Source organism: Populus alba, chromosome 13 (genome assembly GCF_005239225.2).
Source record: "Populus alba chromosome 13, ASM523922v2, whole genome shotgun sequence".
Lineage (NCBI taxonomy): Eukaryota > Viridiplantae > Streptophyta > Magnoliopsida > Malpighiales > Salicaceae > Populus > Populus alba.
In genome coordinates, this window is record NC_133296.1 from 962,719 (window position 1) to 986,322 (window position 23,604).

Below are 23,604 nucleotides of genomic sequence, written 5' to 3' on the forward strand. Positions count from 1 at the left end.
CTCTGGTACAGATTATACCCATATTAAAATGGCCTCCACATGGGCGTAGGAGTACACTCGCAAATTGCAGAACAGAGCATGCCTGGAAGATCACATCCAGATGTCCATATGGAATGCATAACTGGTAGTTGGCCCGCAGACATGCCTGCCACCCACACCCAAGCTTCCATTCCTCTTCTACTTCTAATCTCTGTGTCGGCCATGGAATTTGGTTGAACATGACAGGTTGACTTGACCTCTGTCCTCCCCAAGGAAACTTCTTGCGTGGCTCTGTTTTTCTTCTCGTTTCCACCTTGCCGTGCCTGATCTGGGAATTGACCCGGAAAACAAATTGGGTGGCTAGCTTACCAAACCAAGTTAGATTCAACAGTCCTGTCGGATTTTAAACAAATAAACACATGTAGAATATAATACATCAATAATAAATTTGTTTTCTTTGTCATTATTTAGAACTCAAATTCGATACATTAAGAAAAAAACAAATATATTTACCACAGAATAAGATTCAAGAAAACATGGATCGAATATGAGTCAGATTAATGGATGGTGAGAAGGAGAGTATAAGATTCGGAACATCCATTGATTTCTCTGGTTATTAGTTTCAAGCACAAGAACATGGCCTCAGCCCTCGTCCATAATTTGCTTGCAGATTCATGTGTGAACCTTGCGTTGCCAGCTTAGAACATGGCAGCTCTTGGATGCTCTGTCACATAGCTGGCCCAATGAAGAGTTGGACTTTGTATGGATCGAAAAAAGAAGAAGAAAAGCCTTTGACTCGGTGATTCTCTGTGGTGGGACAAGGAAGATGAAAGCAGCAGCAGCACTTTACATTTGCAGAAAAACAAGTTACTGGGCAAAACCATAAATAATATTTTTTAAAATATTTTTTTAACCACAAAAGCAAACACAATAAGAATCTTCAAAGACATACACTGTTAAATTTGAGTCAGTAAAGTATCCTAAGACATCGCTATGAAATGTCGTTATACAGAACATTCAACAGATGAAGTCCAGAAACATCCCAAAAGGCAAACTATGTTGTCTGCGCAGTCTGTCTAGATCTTCACCACTGTTGTAACAATAAAATTAATAAATAAAGAAGTGCCTAGATTTCAAATGAACATGCTCAAAATTAAAAAATAAATAAATAAAATCTTTCTGATTCTCGAAGAACAGGGATAGTCGTGAGACCATGCTGTCTACATTTGTGAACTTTATTCATAGAAAATATCATACTTAAAAAATCTGATTTTTAACTCGACTTTATGTTTTATAAAATTAATAATAATAATAAAAAAAATAATTGCTTGCAAGGCGCATAATCAACTCAATATCAATGTTTTTTTTTTAATAAATTGCAAGCAATCTTTCTTAAATAAAAAATTATTATAATCTTAAAAGTAAATTTAAAATAAAACATTTAAATAAAATCTCAGTATTTTTCACATGATTGAAGAAAAAATATTTATAAATGTTATACAATTATATAAAAAAATTAAAAATCTTGAAAAACATAAATTTTATGTTAAATAAATATTCATGATATTTTTTTCATAGTAGACATATATTAACTGAAAAAAATGTTAAAATTCCCATAAAACCTACAGTGTTATTTGAAAAAGATAACAAAATCGAATAATAATTTCTTATGTTACATTTAAATCTAAATCCAAAAAGATAAAAGCAAAAAAATAGATACAAAGGCCAGCCTGGTCCGTGTGGCCCAACACACTTTCTGATTCTTTGTTTTCTGCTTTTGACCATCGAGCAATTAAAGTATTCCATCAGTCCATTGCCATTGTACCATCTGACAGGAAGTATTCTTTGGAGTCCTGATATGATAATGCACGCAGATAATGAGTCACTATAGCACTCCCTTGAAGCACCAGCTGTATCTTTCAAAAAGCACAAGCAAACCACCATGAAGGACCACAGCATGCAGCCTGCAAATTGAGTGAACCATCCTGAAGCTCCTCAATGCTAAATTCTAACAGGATGATTGTTCAGTGTAGTGTTTCAGAAGTGCTGGCTATCTTATATGAACTAGAATAATGGAATGGGAAAAAAGAAGAGTAAAACTAGATGAACAGATCTGGCAAATGCATACAATTTATACAGAGAGCTGTTGAATGGTGAAGTTGAGGTCGCGTTCCCAATGTCCTTTGTCCTTTTTTTCTGATAGCCATACTTTCTGCAGCCTTGGTGTGCTTGAGATTCCCGGGGAAAAAGTCTTCATCTTTGGACAATTTGTCACAATTACTTCTGTCAAAGAGGGGAATTTGAAGGTGAAATTTATAGAGCAAAAGCTAGTGAGGCTTGCTAAACAATCAAGTTTCAGACTTTTCAATTTCCTGAAAATGATCTCATTTCCTGCTTCATCTCCCTTGCTTGCTACAATTTCTGTCACCATTTGGCATTCCCTTATACTCATTGCAGAGAGTTGCACAAGACTTCTGGCAGTTGAGGTTGTGACCAAGTATTTCAATGCTTTGCAATCCCATACATGCAAAGCTGTTAGATTTCCGAAAGATGATGCAGATGGTGCTAAATTGATCAAACTGTCACAACTCGTTACTTCCAGAGTTTCAAGATTTTGAAGAAGCTGGTCCACTCGGAGATCTTGGTTCCAAATTTTCTCCAAATCTGGAAGACTATAAAGTTTCAAGTATAGTATCCTAGCAAGAGTATGTTCCTCCTCATCAACAAGTCGACATGGGAACAGCTCTTTGAAATAACCATTAGTTACAAGAAGCTTTTCCATATTCTGGAATCTATGCATCATACCAAATGGAAATTCAGCCGATTTATCATGAAAGCATTGCAGCTCAAGAACTCTTATTTTGTGAAAGAGGTCTGCTGGAAACTGGCCTTGACATACCTTTGCCGCATCTTTACTGTTTAGCGATAGTTCTTCCAAGTTGGGGATGATCTGGAAATCGAATGCACAAATGCAAGCTAAATATGAAAAGCCAAAGGTAGTAGATATAGCAGTTTTTACAGCACATTCAATAAACAGGCCAGTCCCTTTCCACTGCCGACAAGTCTTATTGGTGCTTAAAAGTTAAATTTTCTTAGCACTATTATGGTTAATGATGTTCTAACATTTCCTGTTGCTTCACTCTTTTAGAGCGTTGTTGTAGATTCAGGTTCCAGTTGTAGGGGATTGCTAGGTTCATTATCTCAAGAATTTTGATTTGGTCCAGGTAGATGCAATCACGTTAGTACAAGTTTGTGCCTCTGGGTTTTTACTACAATATCCTATCCTATTGCTTCTTGTTGTGGGTTCTAAAGTGAACTAGTAGAATTCAATTTTTGGGAGAAGTGTTGTCTTTATTGAATTTTCTTCATAGATTGCATATCTGATTCAAAACCAAAAAAGATGATGATTGGGTAGAATTAAAGGCCAAAATGCAAGCATTACAAGCAGATTTGCCTTTGCATCTTAGCTAATTCTTGTCTAAAGTTCTTGTAGACATGGCATTATCAAAGGAATAGGTTAGAGTTTAATAATACAAGGAAAAAATGTTCCTATTTTGCACAGCTAGCTAGGTCTAGCTTGAACTATCTTGCCAGGCGGCAAGAGTAACTTTTCGGTTTCTTAATGGTGTCATGTAAGCCTAGGGGACCCGCACAGAGAATGTTCTGTATTTTTTAACATAACTCATTGAAGGCATTAATGTTTAGAACTGTTAGTGAACATCCATAGGATAATGCTCAAGCTCATACCTTTTCAAATGAGAAAAGCGGTTGCTGAACTTGGATCTCAAGTTGGTCCTGTGTACAAGCTCCTTGGGTGCTCTGGAGCTCCGAATCAAATACCAGCACTTCGTGGCAAAGATACACGTCTATTTTCTTTAATACCGGCCACTCTGAAGTGTGTCTTCCTGGGTAGAAACTCCTGAGTTTGGGCAATTTCCAGAGAATGAAGGAGGTTGTTTTAGGAAAAACAAACTTTAGTTCTTCTCCTAGTCTTTCTTCCTCAGCAACAATTTCCTCCACCCCACAACTAGTTAGTTTAAGCTCTTCGAGTTGTGAAAGGCCTAAGGCTACAGAGGTTGGGAAGAGGCTTTTTAGACTTGGACAATTCCAAGCATCCACTAAATGAAGGTTTTGAAAAGAGAGAATTCCATGGGGATTTGTATTCCACACTTTCTTCAATTTTGGCAGGTTATATACATACATATCTCTCAACTTAAACGCTGTTACAGCATGGGATTCTTTTTCATTCATCAGAGATCTGAGATCAAACACCTCTTCCAGTGAAGAACAATCATCTACCTCCAGGTGGACCAAATTATGAAATCTTCTCAGCATATTGGGTGGGAAAATATTCAACAATTTGTTTGCTTGTTTTACCTTCAGCACCTTGAGCTTGCTAAAGGAATCTGAATGGAATTCAGTGTGCCATATCATAGTCAAATTATCCATGCCAAGAATGTGCAGTTTCTCTATGTTAGAGAATGCAACCTAAGAAATCAATTCCATCATGTCAGTAAGCAAATGACAAGAAAATTAAATTTCAGGTGTTCAAAAGCAAATGTTGAACTGAGGTTGGGGACTGTAGGACTAACAGGAAAAGAAGAAGAAAAGGACTCACTTTTTCATCAAAGAGAGTTGAGTTTGTTTCTTCAAACTGATTGTTGGCTACTGCATCTGTGCTTAATGAATTAGAGATGAAGGTCTTCAGTGCAGGGCAATTCTCTATCCGCAGTTCTATCAAGGAGGAGCATTCGATTAAGTGACTAGTGCAGAATCTTGTGAGATTTGGAAGGCCCTTAAGCTTGAGGAATTGTAGCTTTGGAAACATCATTCCTCTCACATTTTCTTCTTCTCCTAATCCGTTCTTAATTATTATTTCTTCCATAGGCGTGCAATCACATAGCTCAAGCCTTTTGAGTTGAGCAAGACTTCCAACCATAGAAGAAGTAAATAAATACTTTAGATTTCCACAGCCCTCGACTGTCAAACTTGTTAACCTCGGAAACCAATAGGACAGTTCTCCTGGTTGGTCTTGCCATATCTTCTCAACTTTGATAGAGGACAGTTTTAGGTCTTCCAAATTGGGGAATTCAACCTGCATGCACAACTTTTGCTTCATCATCAAGTTCTTTTCATTCGTCAAAATGAGAATGATACTCCATTTTATGCCAAAGTCATTAAAATAAAGCAAACCTTTTTGTTAAAAAGTGTCATGGGAGTCCCAAGCTCATTGTCAGATGCAATTTCATTGGACCTGACACCAGTGATTAACGGCTCCGGACTGGTCTGTGATATGGAAGCTGCATTCGATTTGCAGGAAACGCTTGTGAATTGGGGTAGATATTCCAGTGTCAGTGTTCGTAGTTGAGTCAACTTGATTGCTTCATCTTCGTCAGCTCCGCCTCCACTTTCCTCAGCAAGAATCACTTCCATGATTTTGCAATCAATTATGCTGATCTCTTCCAGTTGCAAAAGGCCTCTTTCCACGTGCAACGAAAAAAGATTCTTCAACATTGGACATCTTTCCACCTTCAAAATTCTTAAGTTGCTAAATGACTCTGACACAGGTTGACTATTACAAATCTTCTCCAACTTACTCAAATTGTCAAGAGACAAAGACTCCAGGAGTGGAAAAGCAATAGAAGGACTTAACATCGTCGAGTCGACAATATATCGAATCTCAAGACTATTTTGGATATGGAGATGCTTCAAACGAGGAAATCCTTGCCCATCTAATTCATAGGAAACACTTTTAACACCCTTTAGTCCATCTAAATGTAGATCTTCAGTTCTCTTCAGCAACAGTTGGATCCCCTCCTCCGATTGAATGCTTGCACTGATCTTCAGTTTCATTGTTGTTGAAGTTTCACGCTTGCTGGACCAGTCCCACCCTTCTCCGATCAAAATTTTAAATCTTTCCAATTTTTTGGAGAAGAAGTCTCTGGGAAGAATCATAGGATCTGTAATGTGTAAGTATAAAGTGCTTAGATTTGGCAGATATTTCAGCTCAGCCAGGCTAGCATTGTTTCTTTGACTATCTAGTCCTTCAATCCCCCATTGCAAAAAGCTGTTCTCCATGTTCAAGTCCTCTAGTTGGGTCAAGCATGACAGCACATTTGGCGGAATCATTTCAAGGCTTGGATTGTTACTCAAATCCAGAAGTTGCAGATGAGTCAATTGCCCAATTTCTCTCGGCAGCCGAACAATGTTAGAGCCTATTAAGCTGAGAACTTTTAACATCTTTAGCTCTCCGATCATAGCTATATCTTTCAAACCACAACTATCCAGACACAATGTTTGAAGCTTTTCGAGAAATTGAAGTGAGGAAGGTAGTGTTGGAAGTTGCACATCTGTCATATCCACAAGTTGGAGAGTTTTTGTTCCCTTAAACAGACTGTCTGGGATTTTGAGCGAGGGGTCTCCATTATACAGTATAAACGACTCAGCTTTTGGACAGTTCAATACTTCAGGAAGTCCAGGAATTTTGCTACGCGGCAAAGAGATAGCACTGCACTGTTCAAGCATAGCTGGCCATTCTTTTAATACAGTGCCAGATGCTAATGTGAAGACATGATGATCCCTCGAAGCTACGGAGGCAGCAAAACAATGAACAACATCATGCATTTTGACTTTTCCATCTGCGCCACCTGGTAGCAACAAACAAGAGGCTTTGAGGTCATTGACCAATTTATGTAGTCTATTTCTTGCTTCTGCCAAAGTACTGATACGTTTAAACAATCCCAGACCAACGGTATATTTCAGTAAGTCAAAGATTGCAATGCTGTGAGGTTCAAGTTGTCCACAAAGTAAGAATACTGACCTGATTGTTGACAAGAAGTAATTCTTGGTTTAGAAAATATTACAAATCAGGAAAACTAGAGATTAGGAACAAGTTTAGGAAAGATTTTAATACATTTTTATTTTTAGTTTTCCATCCTTAAAAAGGATTTATTGTACATGTATACATATAAGTTCTATGCAATAATAATAATAATAAAAAAAACACAATGAATTGATATAAACAATTATCTCTAAACTACCTAGATATTATTGACACGATATCAGAGCAGACGATCCGAATCTAAACCTTTTTCAAATCACAAATATCACAAATAACCTAAAACAATGGCAGAACCGAACCCACCAAACCATGATCAGATTACAACTACAAATTCCAGAATCGACACTCAAACGAACTTTACCCAAAACCCAAACTTGCCAATTGTCGTCCTTGGAATCAAACTAGATGGCTAGATTTATGAACTATGGTCACAGATCATGGAGATGTTCATCTTTGGCAAAGATAAACTTGGATTAATCACCGGCAAAATCAGACAACCAATACTTACCGACCCAACATATAATAAATGGAGAACAAAAAATGCAATTGTTAAAGGTTGGATTATCAATCCCTTAACCCCAGAATTAATTGGGAATTTTATCAGGTTTCCTACAGCTAAAGGTGTTTAGGACGCCATTGCCACAACCTACTTCGATGGAGGAGATAATGTCTAGGTATATGACCTAAAATGAAAAGTCAGTCAAACCACACAAGGAAGGGGCTCTCTAAAAGACTATTACACTGGTTTACAATCTTTCTAGCGAGAGATTAACTACAGATGCCCAAATCCCATGACATGCGATAAGAACATACAAAAATACAACAAATTAATTTAAAAAGATCGAACTTATAGACATTTCATCAAGCAGAAACTCGATGAGAAAACTGTGATTTTTTTTTTTGTCAAATCTAAGGATCAATTGGCAAACATACTTATTAAAACAGTATTAAATAAAGTGTTTCATTGCTCTCTCAACAAATTGGACATACAAAATATCTTTGCACTAGCTTGAAGGGGAGTGTTGACAAGGACTAAATAAAGGCTTAAGAAATATTACAAATCAATTCAGGAACAAGTTTAGGAAAGATTTTGATATATTTTTATTCTTAATTTTTCATCTTTAAAAAGGATTTATTGTACATGTATATATATAAGTTGTATGCAATAAAGAAAAAAATACATTGAATTGATACAAACAATTATCTCTCAACTACCCGATACTGTTGACAAAGTAAGAATACCGACCTGATTTCTTCTCCTTTCAAAGAATCGTAGCTCAGCTCTAGAGCTGAGTACACTTGGCTATCCATTTCATCCTTGTCAAACCTTTTCAGCCTTTCCAGAGCATCCTTCCACTCTGACAGATCCCCATCTTTTAATGCCCTCGCAACAGTAACTATTAAAATGGGCAAACCAGCACATCTTTTGGCTACTTCTACGGCAACAAGCTGCAGATCGGGATATTTGACAACATCACCCGCCATCTTCTTAAACAGATTCCATGCTTCATTCTCGGGTAAAACTTGAAGCCAGAAAACGTTTTTTGTAACCATTCCACGGGATAATACATTTCGATCTCTCGATGTCATCAATATTTTGCATCCCCGATGATCACTACCAGAAGGAATCCCCACATCATCTAGTTCAAGCCTCTCCCAAATGTCATCCAAAATCACAAGTACCTTTGTCTCTCTTTTAAGCCGCTCGTACAAGAGATTTGCTCTTCCTCTGTCAGTCTCCGCATCCAATTTGAGACCTAGCCCATCTGCTATTTCCCCCTGAATGTTTCTCAGGTTAGGAGTCTGAGAGACAGCAGCCAGAACCACCACATCAAAAATCCTGTCCGCCTTGACTTGTCCAGCAACCTTTTTCACAAGTGTGGTCTTGCCTACACCAGGCATCCCATACACTCCAACTAGGTCGACATCATCGTCTTTCAAGGCCTCCAAAATTTCATCCAAAAGAGGTCCTCTTGATTCGAAAGCCTCGTAATGTTTGTGAGATCTGTCCTCTATCCCGCGTCGAGAAGGACGGTAGGACACCCTATCAAATTTGCCTCGAAGACTGATCTTAACAGCCTCCTCTGCAATACTCTCTATCTTTGTACTAACCTTGTAGCGCGTCGTCACATTAGGGAACAACCCCATGAAGCACCTCTTAGTTGCCTTGTCTTCATCTCCAAAAACTCTGTTAGCCTCTTCAGTGATAACATTCACACTAGCAAGCCACGTTCGAACATCATCTTCAATGTCTTCACTTCTATTTCTAGCCTCGTCTACAGAATGCAGCACCCTTGTTTTTGCATCTGACAGCTCCTCTATGTGAGTTTTGAGGCCCTTGACATTTCTGCTGTAGTTGAATACACGAGTAACGGAGCGCCTAATGGGAACAATTAACTGTTCCACAACCGTGGATGTCATGGAACTAAGGAACTCCATAGCCAATGTTCTGCCTTTGTTTAGCAGAAAAACCACAAGTAAAGGATGATCACTACTGCGATATTTGAAAAACTATGGAGATGGATGTAGCAGATAAAATGAGTGAAAAATTTGCTTAGAGCAACTGCAGAGAGGAGAGAGGCAGAGAGACTACCTTAGTTTGTGAAGTGAAGTCAAACAATCATATTATATGACCCCAGTGACTTTCCTAGCAACTCTCTCCTTTCTGCTGAGTCTGCTGCTGCCTGGTATCTTCTTGATATGTTTTTTAATTTACCCAATAGCATATTGGCAGCGCTCCATATTAGATTAATAATATTTTTTTAATATAAAAAATAATATATTAAGTGTACTTGGATTTTACCGCACTTCAACTCTATCTTGTTAAGTTCTGCTAGCAATATAAAAATTCCCATTAGCAATATAAAAAGTCCCATTAATATAAGAGAAAATAAATCCAACTAACCCAACTTTAAATAAAAAAAATTTATCATCATTTAATTTTTATATAATATAAAAAAATCTTATCAATTCATTTCTTCTTTATCATATAAAAAATTAATTAAATAAGAAAAAAAATCTAAAAAAATAAAAAAATTTAGCATATCCAAGTCTAATTGAAAACATGATTAAATAGCGTTGAGTTTGACTGTCAAGCTATACCCAACACGTTTTAAAAATAATTTAGGCTTGGTTGTCCAGTTAGGTCCAGTAGCTTTTAGATAGAAAACAGAAAAAATAATGCCCTCAACAATACTTTTTAGTTAACAAACAATAAAGACAATAATTCTATAACATTATAGTGTCGTCTACAATGAAAATACTATGTTGGTAGAGTGGTTTATGGTACAATAAGTCTGTGTCCATAGTAAATACATAATATTATATTTTTCCCGCATAAAATATAATATAATATTTTAAGATATCTTTTTAATGAATAGATTTTTTATTTGTTTTTAATTTTTAACTAATATAAAGCGTAGTTGTAAGTATCTAAGGGGTAACAGGTGGGAAGAATTCAAGTCAAACCTTAATTATTTTATTTTTTTAGGCATTCAAATGTTGTTTTTTCCTAGTTTTTTTTTTTTTAATTTAGATGTCAAGAATCAAGTTTTAATTTAATTAACAAATCAATATATAATTTTAATTCGATTAACCATTTTTTTTCCTATCCGAATCCGAAATTTACAACTAGGTTTAGAGTAGCAGTTTTTATAACTATATTTTATAATTAACATTGAATACAATAATTTCGGTGATTGTTATTATTTTGAATTTTATTCTTGAAAAAAATATTAAAATGGAATAATCTAAATTACTGTTTGCATAGGAAGAACATTCCAAATTAAGTCATTGTTTCTTTTTCTGAACCCTATGACGTAACATGAATAAATTATTTAATATATTATTTATTTTAATATTAATTAGCCGCACATTGAAATAAGATGGTTTCGATCATGTAAAATCCCGATACTGATGAATTAGTAGATTAATCCCGATACTGATGAATTAGTAGATTAATCAGCGAAACTTAGGGACCGTTTGGTAGTGTGTTTGTACCTATGTTTTGTTCAAATTTAATTTTTTTTTTATTTATTTGCTAAAATTGAGTTCAGTTTGTACCTTTTGGATCGTTTTGATGTGCTGATGTCAAAAATAATTTTAAAAAAATAAAAAAACATCATTGGCATGTATTTTAGCACGAAAAGCTATTTTGAAAAACAACTGTTACCACACTACCAAACACGCTCTTAGAGTCCAAACCCGACACCCCAAGAAATTAAAATTAAACATTAACCTAACCAATCCAAACCATCATTGGAAGATGTTTTATATAAAAAATCAAAACCATATTATTTTTTTTATAAAACAAAATAATAATTAACTTAAATTAATCCAACTCTAATCAAGTTAGTTTAAAATTTATATTAAGGTGTGCATAGAAGATTTGTTTAAAAATACAGTGCAATGTTTAATTTATTTATTTTTATATTTTTATTTTAATATGTTAAAAATATATATTTTTTTTAAATATCATGTATTTCAAAATAAAAAAATACTTTAAACCACAAAGACTACCACAATTCCAACCATGCTAAAAAAACCTAAACATAAACAAATTCATCATTTGATTTTTTTTTATAAAAAAGTTGCAATTGTCATTGAAAATATAGTACACATAAACACTTCAAAGCCCCAGACAAGACGTGGCTTTGTTGCTAGTTTATGCATAATAATTAAGACTGGCTTTTTTCTTCGCTTGCACCTGGATGATACCTTCATTAAAATCCTCATGATTCACCTGTTTTCAAATCCATCCCAATACAAGAATTTAGTTAGAGCTTGCTCCGTGAACTACTTTCGAAATAATTGTTGACAGGTCAGGTTCTCGCTTGTAAGAAAAAAAAATGGCGTTGGAAAAGACAACGAAACAGGACATGTGTGAGAGAGTACCTCGGTTGCATCACGGCGAAGAGCTAGCATCCCAGCTTCGACACAAACTGCTTTCAGCTGTGCCCCGTTAAAATCATCTGTGGAGCGAGCAAGCTCTTCAAAGTTCACGTCAGGATGGACGTTCATCTTCCTTGAATGGATCTACAACATCAGCGGGAAAAACCAATGCAATTAAAACTATTGTTTTCACACAAGAGTGAAAAGGGCCATCAAGCAATTGTGATGTGACAAACCTGCAAAATTCGAGCTCTAGCTTCTTCACTTGGATGTGGAAATTCAATTTTGCGGTCCAGTCGACCTGATCGCATGAGGGCTGGGTCCAGGATATCAGCACGATTTGTTGCAGCAATCACCTGAAATTATAACAAGAAATTGTGGCTGCCATTAATCACAAACACAACAGGTATTTTTAGGGGTGGGAAATGACACTGCACTTCATAGTTTACAGAAGCCATCCACCCCAAGAACAAACAGAAAACAATTCATTTATTGAAGAAACATCCAGCGTCACAGAAGCATCAACGAACCTTAATCCTGTCATCACTGCTAAAGCCATCAAGCTGATTGAGCAATTCTAACATGGTCCTCTGCACTTCCCTATCTCCACTAACCTCGCTGCACACAGGGACAGGATATTTTTAAAATCAGCTACAATAAAATTAAGCAGCAAGAACAGAACTCCAACTTTGAAAAGCTAACTATCAAAAGTGAAAGCAAGTTGATTGCTGAAGAAGTAGAAATGCGACCTGTCAAACCGCTTTGTGCCAATAGCATCGATTTCATCTATAAAAATGATGCAGGGAGAATTCTCTTTTGCAAGCTGGAAGGCATCACGGACAAGTTTGGCTCCATCTCCAATGAACATCTAAAAATGATTGAAGTTAAATTACTCCTATACAAGACTACTTTGTTATGAACTTAAAACAAGATTAGAAACATTGCATTTTGTAATTACGCTTTCTTCTCAAATCTAACTAGTCATGGTATTCCCATAAGTGCATCTTTAAGCAATGTTTCTAATCAGAAAGAGGAGCACCCAACTCTCTGTTTTGGAAACAAAAGGAAAAAGCAGAATTCGAAAGAGGGAATATGATGTACTATAAAAATTGCTATACCTATAAATGCATTGACGCCAAAATATGGAGTTAGTGCCAACATTGCTGGAACTTCTATTAAAAACAACCGACTTTATTAACATTCAATTGAACCCCTGAAAGTTGGAAAGTTGGAGAAAAAAATTTCTATTTTCTTTGCATTGGGAATGAGATAACCAAGTGATAAACTCCAAGAGCAAGTCATGAGCTTTCTCATCACATTTTTCTAGCGACAGTAAAACAGAACAATACAACCAATGTCTGAACAATATTCATAGCAAAATCCCAACCATTTGATTTTCAGGAAAAAGGGCTCTTTTAAAATAGAAATTTTGCATTGCAAAGGGAAGACACCAGAACAGCTACTCATGTTTAGTGAAAGCAATAAGTTATTGGAGAGAGGGTCAGCATAATCAACCCATCAATCCCTACTTCCTTTCATAATTTTTTTTTTCCCTTACGTTTGATTGTTAATGGTTTCAGCCTTAAAACCTGTTAAAAAATGTAGTTATAATTATTTTTTAAAATACTTTTTATTTAAAAATTTATTAAAACAATATTTTATTTTTTAAAATACTTAAAACCTGAGTTGGCCCGCAGACATGCCTGCCACCCACACCCAAGTTTCCATTCCTCTTCTACTTCTAAACTCTGTGTCGGCCATGGAATTTGGTTGAGCATGATGTTAGATCATCCGAGACCTTAGGAGAACAACAACAGAATGATATGCAACCGGATATGCAGCAGCAGTATCTTGGAGGATATGCAGTGTTGGGCGCGGAATCCGGGACCGGTGATGAACTGATCTTTGCTCATAGGAGGGATAAGCACACTAAGATACAATATTTTACGTGGTTCGGCAAAACCGCCTACATCCACGGGAGAGAGTCATTTTATTATAGATAGAGAAGGGATACAATAAATACATGGAGGAGGAGGCACATCCACTCAACTCAACTCACTATTCTCGCAGCTGCAATGGCTGCAGGGCTGCTGCCCATGGCAGCAGCTCTTTCTCTCCTCTTTCTCTTCACTTCATTCTCACGTTCTCTCTCTCACAACTCTCACTAATGTATGCCTCTATTTATAGCAGAGGTAGGAGACAATCCTCTCCAACTTTGGTCAATTATGGCAACCACCGTCATCACCAAGCGGCCACTGTCCTTGCCGCCATGCAGCCATGTTTGACACCGCCATGCAACCATGGTTGACGCTGCTATGCAGCCATCATCTTTGACAAGGCAGCCACATAAATTGGCAATATTCCAACAATCACCCTCTTTGCCATTTATATGGGGCAACTGTCCTCTTGCTTCTTCAGCACATGCTTACATCTTGCAGCTCTTCCAAGCTTACCATTCTGAGAGCGTCCGTGGCCAAGTTTACAAGTACTCGCCAAACCTTTCAATCACCAAAGCACACCTTTTCTCACACAAAAGGATCACTACAACAAGATGGTCTGCCACATAACATTTGAAGAGTGTTAACGCTTGTCTCTGGGACACAACATTCCCCTTCGAGCGTATCAACCATGCTCGGTCCGGAATGATTCATCAAGCCTCACACCAAGGCTTACAACACCCCTCAAACGGATATTCCAAGTGTGACAGTCATTATCTGAGTATCTCAATATGATCACGAGCTCACCACTATTCCAAGAGTCTACTCATCCAGGAGTTGCGCTTGCCCTCTGTTCCATCCTAGGAACCACGCCTTACTTCTCCGTGAGTCTCTCGCTCTTAGTCTCAAGAGTCCAGGTAGCTCTCCACCTTTAACCATGGGGACAACCCATTAAGGTTGATCCATATCTGTCTTGATACTGTGAGTATTACAATGCCTTCACCGAGCTCACCACCTTGACAAGAGTCAACTTGTTCCCGGAACCTGCGCATGCCCTCTGCTCCTTCATAGCAGCCGCGTCTTAATGCTCCACAAGTCATCCACTTATTGTCCAAGGCAAATGTCTTCTAGCTCATTGATCTTTTGCATGGGGGCAATATCCATGAAAGTCAATCCTGCATTTGTCTTCATACTCATCATAGCCACTTCATTGGCTATCCATTTGTCCTTTTATATCTAGCCATCATATCGGCTCTGGGGCGTTCTGAACTGGGCTCATATCGTGGCCTCCACACCTTCTCCAAGGTGTCTCCGCTCGTCGTCATGCGACGGTCTGAATCGGGGCTCATATCATGGCCCTCACACCTTCTCTAAGGTGTCTTTGCCCGTTGTCATGGGATGGTCTGAACTGGGCTCCTATCACGGCCCTCACACCTTCTCTAAGGTGTCTTTGCCTTTCATAGGCAGTCGCATCCTCCTTCAGCTGGGATGCTTCAGTGGCTCCAAGATTCTCTACCACCATGTGGACTTGGGAGAGATTACTGCCACTAACGACATAGAAAGAGAAAGTTGCGGTATACTCCTCGCAATCCTCCACCTCGATTTCTATGTTTGGAGCTTCTATGCCTTTCTGCTTGATAGCTCCACCCACACCAACTCTCTTTGGTGTCTTCGCCTTTCATAGGCGGTCGCCTTTTATCACAGGCGTTTGCACCCCCTCAATTAGGTGCCTCTGCAACAGCTCATCTTTCCATCCTTGCATGCATTAGAAAGGTCCTCGCCTGTTGTCTTCATCAAGAGCATAAGAGACTTCATGTTGTACACATTCTCTGCTCTGAGCTTTATCTGGGAACTCTTCTTCTCCTTGCACCTGTTGTCTCATTACAGTACCTCGTTGGATCCTCCGGGTACTCTTGCACAATCTCCATGTGCCCTCGTGCAATTTCTGTTCTCCAGATTTCACCCTATTCCTTGCTTATGTTTGACAGCAGCTCATCCTGTCACAACACCTGTCCAAGTCAAAATAGGGTGCCAATCTTCATCACCTTGCTGTATTTCTCTTCTATTATCAGGGTCTTCATCAATTCTCCCCTCGAGAAATCACAGTCACCGAATCTAACTATGGAGAAATCACCACTCCATCAGATCCTTGATCATACGGAACCCAACTGTTCCCCTTGTGCCGTCTTCCTGCTAGTCTTCAACCGTTTCATTACAAACTGTTACATATACGAAAATAGTACCGTATGGATAATTCTTCCACTAAGCAAGTTCTCAGGAAAGATTGGAGGGGTCACACTGGTCCAGCTTAAAACCCAATCTCCTAGATAGAACTTCTTAGGCCATATCTATCCATCGTACTGTCTCTCCATATATACAACCATTTGCTAGCTTTGTTGTGGCTTTCCTTTACAAGTGATCTGGAATATACAGGTTTAATATACATGATTTCTCAACATCTAGCGAGACTACTAGTGCTTAGATTCGTCAAGATTGGTCTTTGGCAATTTTCACTCTCCACCTCAAATTGTCCACATTTCGGGTGTCCAGAGTGTCCTAATTTTACCTTCCATCAAGGCAATAAATTTTCCCATTTAATAGTTCAACACATGTAATTGGGTAAACATGTGCACCTTCTTCTTCTTCATCTCCATCGACCTCAATCTAGACCTTCAGATGCCTCCTAATCGGGCAATCTCTCTTTAATTATTCACCACCGCCATTTTTGGTCTCAAATCTCAACGATCGAACCATACCATTGCATCCGGAATGATCAAATTAGCTAGAAACATGTCTTGAATCGTCCAAATCGCACTTCAGGCGGCTAAGATTTGATCAAAACAATTCTGGCCTGATCAACGGCTCAGATTCACTCTCAGATCCGGTTGCACGTAGACTCTGCTACACAGAATCCTTTCCCTCAGCTTGCGGCTCAGCTCGGCTCCATTGGCTCGGCTCGGCTCCACCTCAGCTCCATTGGCTCGGCTTGGCTCGCGGCTGATGACATGGCATGTGGGTCCCACCATGCTGACATGGATGTTGACTAGTCAATTGCATGATGACATCATTGATACATCAGGCTGACATCATCATCTGAATGGTACTGTTCATCATATCGCTGTTCAGCATGGTACTGTTCATTGCGGGTCGGGTCAACCTATTCGGGTGAAGAAGACGCGTGGCATGCGTGGGGCGCGTCTTCGCGCGTGGGCAGACGCCTTGCCGGAGAGTGATGGAGAGTGCGGCCATGTCCGACGTCCGATTTTGACGCGGTTTTCACCAGTGGCTTCGTCTCTGCCTCCTCTACACAGTAGGATGGTCAAAACACCATTTTGACAACTTTCATTTTTGAGCAAAAAATCAAACACCACTTCAAACCAGGCTCTGATACCAATTGTTGGGCGTGGAATCCGGGACCGGTGATGAACTGATCTTTGCTCATATGAGGGATAAGCACACTAAGATACAATATTTTACGTGGTTCGGCAAAACCGCCTACATCCACGGGAGAGAGTCATTTTATTATAGATAGAGAAGGGATACAATAAATACATGGAGGAGGAGGCACATCCACTCAACTCAACTCACTATTCTCGCAGCTGCAATGGCTGCAGGGGGCAGCAGCTCTTTCTCTCCTCTTTCTCTTCACTTCATTCTCACGTTCTCTCTCTCACAACTCTCTCTAATGTATGCCTCTATTTATAGCAGAGGTAGGAGACAATCCTCTCCAACTTTGGTCAATTATGGCAACCACCGTCATCACCAAGCGGCCACCGTCCTTGCCGCCATGCAGCCATGTTTGACACCGCCATGCAGCCATGGTTGATGCCGCCATGCAGCCATCATCTTTGACAAGGCAGCCACATAAATTGGCAATATTCCAACATGCAGTGCAGTGATAACATATATATCTAATGTCCATTCTGTTAACAGCTTGACCACATCTCCTACGATTGTGCCTTCTCTTTAGAATAAGTTTGTTTTGTATTTTATCAACTTACAGTGACAATGCATCCCTATAAATATAATACATTGACGTATGGCTAAAGTAACAGAGCCAAAGCTTCATTCAAATATTTCCCCTGTTCATACTTTTATATTTACATGGTATCAGCCTAAAACACATAAAGCTCACGCTTTCTTCATTGATCCCCTAGCTTCCGCAATTTATTTTTTTTCCAATGGCCACTCACACCACTTCTACTCCTCCAACACTTGCCATCCCCCTCACAACCACCATTTCAATCAAACTTGATGGTTCTAACAATTATCTGGCGTGGAAAATGCAGTTCCTTAATCTGCTCCGTGGTCATGATATGACAGGCTTCATTGATGGTAGTGAAGTTTGCCCTCCTAGAAATCTCTCCACTGGTTCATTGAACCCTGCCTATGATGTTTGGCAGAAAAAGGATGTATGTCTCCTTGGTTGGATACTTGCCTCGATTTCTGAAAGGCTGGTTTCCACCATTTATGGATTGAATACATCCAAGCAAGCCTGGACAACACTCCAGAATTGTTTTTCATCACAATCAAGATCTCGCATTTCTCATCTTAAACGTCAGCTGCAAATGCTGACTCAAGGAGGGAAAACTTGTTCTGCATATCTTGACTCTGCCAAAACTCTTGTTGATCAATTAGCAGCAGCTGGCAAACCTGTTGATGATCAAGACCTCATCAATTTTCTTCTGATTGGTCTTCACAGCTCTTATACTCCCTTTTTTACCTCATTTAACTTTGCATCCCGTGACACTAAGTTCACATTTGAAGATTTTCAAACTGAACTTCTAGGATTTGAAAACCTTCTAGAAATCACTCAATCAGTTGCTTCTTCGGATACTAGTCACTTTGCCTTTGCTTCTCGTAAACCAAGATTGCCAGCCCCTATCAAAAAGACAAAACCCTTCAATCCCCGTCCTCCACAAAATAATAGATCTCCTACTTCTCCAATTCAGAACACACGTACTATTTGTCAAATTTGTGATAAATCTGGCCATCTTGCTATTGATTGTTTTCATCGTTTTGACTATTCCTTCCAAGGCAGGTTTCCTCCTCAGGATCTAGCAGCTATGGTAAAAAATACTAATGTCAAATATGCCAATCCCGTGTGGTACATGGACAGTGGTGCCAATGCTCATATCACCTCTGATGCATCTAAACTCGCCGACCAACAGCCTTTTCGTGATTCTGATTTTGTCACTGTTGGCAATGGTTTAGGTTTGCAAATTCAGAACATTGGCTCTTCATCCTTTCATATCGGTCCCTCCAATTTTCATCTCAATAAAATTCTTCATTGTCCTCAAGCATCTTCCAATCTTATTTCTGTTAATCAATTTTGCTTGGATAATAATTGCTACTTTATACTAACTGCTAGTAATTTTATCGTAAAGGAGAACTTGACAGGCAGGATTCTGCTGCAAGGTGTGGTTGAAAATGGCCTCTATCCACTAGCTGGGTTTAAGTCTTCTCAGAAAAACCTCACATGTCTATCTACCAACATCGGGGTTACTGCTACACCTGCAACTTGGCACTCCAGGCTAGGCCATCCTTCTACTACTGTCTTAGATATCTTGTGTCGTTCCCATAAACTTTCTATCATGCCTCATTCCAATAAATTAGATTTCTGTTCAGCTTGTCCACTTGGCAAAGCTAAGCAACTCCCTTTCTCTTTTTCTCACCATCAGTCCTTGGTTCCTCTAGCATTAATCCATTCTGATGTATGGGTTTCTCCTGTTAAATCCATTGGTGGCTGTAAGTACTGTGTTTTGTTTGTTGATGATTTTTCCCGCTATTCATGGCTATATCCCTTACAACAAAAGTCTGATGTGTTTCCCACATTTGTTAAATTTAAAACAATTGCAGAAAATTTGTTTTCTGCCACTATTAAACAGCTACAAACAGACAATGGTGGTGAATTCACCTCTAATCAGTTTAAAACATTTCTGATGACCCATGGAATCCATCATAGGCTAACATGTCCTCACACATCTCAGCAAAATGGAATTGCAGAACGAAAACATTGACATATTCAGGAAATGGGACTCACATTACTTGCACAATCTGCATTACCACCTCAGTATTGGGTAGATTCTTTTCTTACTTATGTATTCTTGATCAACAGACTACCAACACCAGTTTTAAAGAACTGAACACCATATTTCTTACTTCATAACACTGAACCAAATTATATGGACTTACGTATCTTTGGTTGTGCATGTTATCCGCTTCTAAAACCATACAATGACCATAAACTAGAATTTTGCAGTAAGCAGTGTCTCTTTCTTGGCTATTCCAACTGTCAAAAAGGGTATAGGTGTCTTGACTTGGCCACCAAACGTGTCTACATCTCCCGACATGTGGTGTTTGATGAGCATTGTTTCCCAGCTCAAGAATTGGACGTATTCAACTCACCTGCACATCAGAATTCTCCTGCAAGTAAGTCTTTGATAATTCCTACTTCAGTTATGTCAAGTTCTTTATTATCTCTGCCAAGTTTTACAGATATCCAATCTCCACCTCCTATATCTGCTTCTGCAAGCTCTCATCCACCTTCTAATCCTGAAACTTCACTTTCATATATTGCATCAATTCCTCCTGAAACTTCACCTTCATATATTGCACCAATTCCTGTCACTCACACTGACCAACCTGTTGTCCCTACTATCAAAACACGTTCCAAAAGAGGCCATTCACGACCAAAACAATACTCAGATTACCAATTATTTTACTCAACCCGACACCCTTTACGAGCCTTCTCTGCTTTCCATGCAATTGTTGAGCCAACATGTTATACAAAAGCCACCTTGGATTCACAGTAGCGTGCTGCTATGGGCAGAGAATTTGATGCATTAATGGAAAATGGCACCTGGTCTTTATGCCCATGTCCACTGAATAAGCATGTTGTGCGAAATAAATGGGTCTACAAGGTGAAACGAAAACCTGATGGTAGTGTTGAACGCTTCAAGGCTCAATTGGTCGCCAAAGGTTATGATCAAAGGGGTGGAATTGATTTCCATGAAACTTTCTCTCCTGTGATAAAACCGACAACCATTCGATTGGTTTTGGCCCTAGCTGTTCATTTTCATTGGCCTATTAAGCAGTTGGATGTGTCCAATGCCTTCTTGCATGGCTTTCTTGAGGAGGAAGTATTTATGGAACAACCACAGGGCTTTATTGATGAAACCAAGCCTGATTTTGTCTGCAGATTACATAAATCTTTGTATGGCCTCAAACAAGCTCCAAGAGCATGGTTTCAACATTTATCACAGCAACTCATTGAACTTGGGTTCCAAGCATCCATCAATGACTACTCTTTGTTCACTCTACATACTGACAACACCAAAATTGTTGTCTTAATTTATGTAAATGACATTTTGGTCACTGGTTCCAGCTCCACTCAAATTGCTACTCTAATCCAAAACCTGCAGAGCATTTTTCAAGTCAAAGATCTTGGTTCCTTATCTTATTTTTTAGGTGTGGAAGCTGATAGAACTTCACAAGGTCTTCATTTATGTCAAACAAAATATATTTGTGATCTATTACATCGCACCAAAATGGCTGGAGCCAAGCCTCTTGCCTCTCCTACTGTTACAGGTACAAAGTTATCTGGCTTTGATGGTGAAGTGCTCTCTGATCCCACCGATTATCGACATATTATCGAGGCTTTGCAGTATTGCACAATCACCAGACCTGATATTGCATATGTTGTCAACCAACTTTGTCAATACATGCATCAACCAAGGTCGTCCCATTGGCAGGCTATGAAAAGAGTTCTACGTTATTTGAAAGGGACATTAAATGATGGTTTGTACTACACTCCATCTTTCCTTGACATTCATACATACTGTGACTCTGATTGGGCAGGCAATCCTGATGACAGAAGGTCTACTAGCGGTTATGGAGTGTTCTTGGGTCGTAATCTGGTATCTTGGAGCTCTAAGAAGCAACATGTTGTGTCTCGCTCCAGTACAGAAGCAAAATATCGTTCAATGGCTCTAGCTACTGCTGAACTCTACTGGATACGAATGTTATTCAAAGAATTGGGTATTGGTATTCATCTACACCGACTCTGTGGTGTGATAACATTAGTGCCATTGCTTTGGCATCAAATCCAGTGTTCCGTGCTCGAACAAAACATGTGGAAATAGATTACCACTTCATTCGAGAAAAAGTCTGCAATCGTGATGTCAAGGTGCAACACATTTCAACACTTGATCAAGTCGCTGATATTTTTACGAAAGGACAATCTGCTCAACGATTTCAAGTTTTGAAGCACAAATTAATGGTTTGTTCACGCCCCATGAATTTGAAGGGGGTTGTTAGATCATCCGAGACCTTAGGAGAACAACAACAGAATGATATGCAACCGGATATGCAGCAGCAATATCTTGGAGGATATGCAGTGCAGTGATAACATATATATCTAATATCCATTCTGTTAGCAACTTGACCACATCTCCTACAATTGTGCCTTCTCTTTAGAATAAATTTGTTTTGTATTTTATCAACTTACAATGACAATGTATCCCTATAAATATAATACATTGATGTATGGCTAAAGTAACAGAGCCAAAGCTTCATTCAAATATTTCCTCTGTTCATACTTTTATATTTACACATGACAGGTTTTCTTGACCTCTGTCCTCCCCAAGGAAACTTCTTGCGTGGCTCTGTTTTTCTTCTCGTTTCCACCTAGCCGTGCCTGATCTGGGAATTGACCCGGAAAACAAATTGGGTGGCTAGCTTACCAAACCAAGTTAGATTCAACAATCCTGTCGGATTTTAAACAAATAATCACATGTAGAATAATACATCAATAAGAAATTTGTTTTCTGCGTCATTATTTAGAACTCAAATTTGATACATTAAGAAAAAAACAAATATATTTACCATTGAACAAGATTCAAGAAAATATGGATCGAATATGAGTCAGATTAATGGATGGTGAGAAGGAGAGTATAAGATTTGGAGCATCCATTGATTTCTCAGGTTATTAGTTTCAAGCACAAGACATGCAGTATCTCCCACATTTCAATATTCCTTTCTTGTACGTGACAAGGATGAATGGGGCTTAGTGAGAAGAACAGCACAAGACCATATGTTTTTCTGTTCTAAATGAATTTAAGGTAAGAATGTCGAAGCCCCACTAAGCACTCACAGAACAAGTGTATTCAACGGATATTCATGTGTGAACCTTGCGTTGGTATCTCTCTGGTCTCCTTGCCCAGATGGCCTCAGCCCTCGTTCATAATTTGCTTGCAGATTCATGTGTGAACCTTGCTTTGCCAGCTTAGAACATGGCAGCTCTTAGATGCTCTGTCACATAGCTGGCCCAATGAAGAGGTGGACTTTGTATGGATCGAAAAAAGAAGAAGAAAAGCTTTGACTCGGTGATTCTCTGTGGTGGGACTAGGAAGATGAAAGCAGCAGCAGCACTTTACATTTGCAGTAAAACAAGTTACTGGGCAAAACCATAAATAATATTTTTTTAACCACAAAAGCAAACACAATAAGAATCTTCAAAGACATACACTGTTAAATTTGAGTCAGTAAAGTATCCTAAGACATCGCTATGAAATGTCGTTATACAGAACATTCAACAGATGTAGTCCAGAAACATCCCAAAAGGCAAACTATGTTGTCTGCGCAGTCTGTCTAGATCTTCACCGCTGTTGTAACAATAAAATTAATAAATAAAGAAGTGCCTAGATTTCAAATGAACATGCTCAAAATTAAAAAATAAATAAATAAAATCTTTCTGATTCTCGAAGAACAGGGATAGTCGTGAGACCATGCTGTCTACATTTGTGAACTTTTTTCATAGAAAATATCATACTTAAAAATCTGATTTTAACTCGACTTTATATTTTATAAAATTAATAATAATAATAAAATAAAAGCTTGCAAGGCGCATGATCAACTCAATATCAATGTTTTTTTTTTAATAAATTGCAAGCACTC

The 23,604-nt window shown here is 38.5% G+C and overlaps 2 protein-coding genes across 3 annotated transcripts; both read right to left on the reverse strand.

Annotated features, from left to right (window-relative positions):
• Positions 1-1,589: 1,589 nt before the first annotated feature.
• Positions 1,590-9,400, reverse strand: LOC118060846 (probable disease resistance protein At4g27220). Of its 2 annotated transcripts, XM_073403863.1 has the most exons (6): positions 8,067-9,400; positions 5,173-6,799; positions 4,598-5,074; positions 3,727-4,467; positions 2,108-2,929; positions 1,590-1,943 (listed from the first exon to the last, which is right to left on the reverse strand). In XM_073403863.1, exons 1-5 carry the CDS (start codon positions 9,257-9,259, stop codon positions 2,111-2,113), a joined length of 4,857 nt encoding a protein of 1,618 aa, XP_073259964.1. In that variant the 5' UTR covers positions 9,260-9,400; the 3' UTR covers positions 1,590-1,943; positions 2,108-2,110. The 2 variants fall into 2 exon arrangements, with proteins under 2 accessions (XP_073259964.1, XP_073259963.1); XM_073403862.1 differs by having other exon boundaries at positions 1,590-2,929.
• A 1,965-nt stretch (positions 9,401-11,365) lies between these two features.
• On the reverse strand, positions 11,366-12,685 carry LOC118060847 (26S proteasome regulatory subunit 6A homolog). Its single transcript, XM_035074136.2, has 5 exons — positions 12,460-12,685; positions 12,241-12,328; positions 11,947-12,066; positions 11,714-11,854; positions 11,366-11,561 (listed from the first exon to the last, which is right to left on the reverse strand). Exons 1-5 carry the CDS (start codon positions 12,576-12,578, stop codon positions 11,484-11,486), a joined length of 546 nt encoding a protein of 181 aa, XP_034930027.1. The 5' UTR covers positions 12,579-12,685; the 3' UTR covers positions 11,366-11,483.
• Between the last annotated feature and the right edge of the window lie 10,919 nt (positions 12,686-23,604).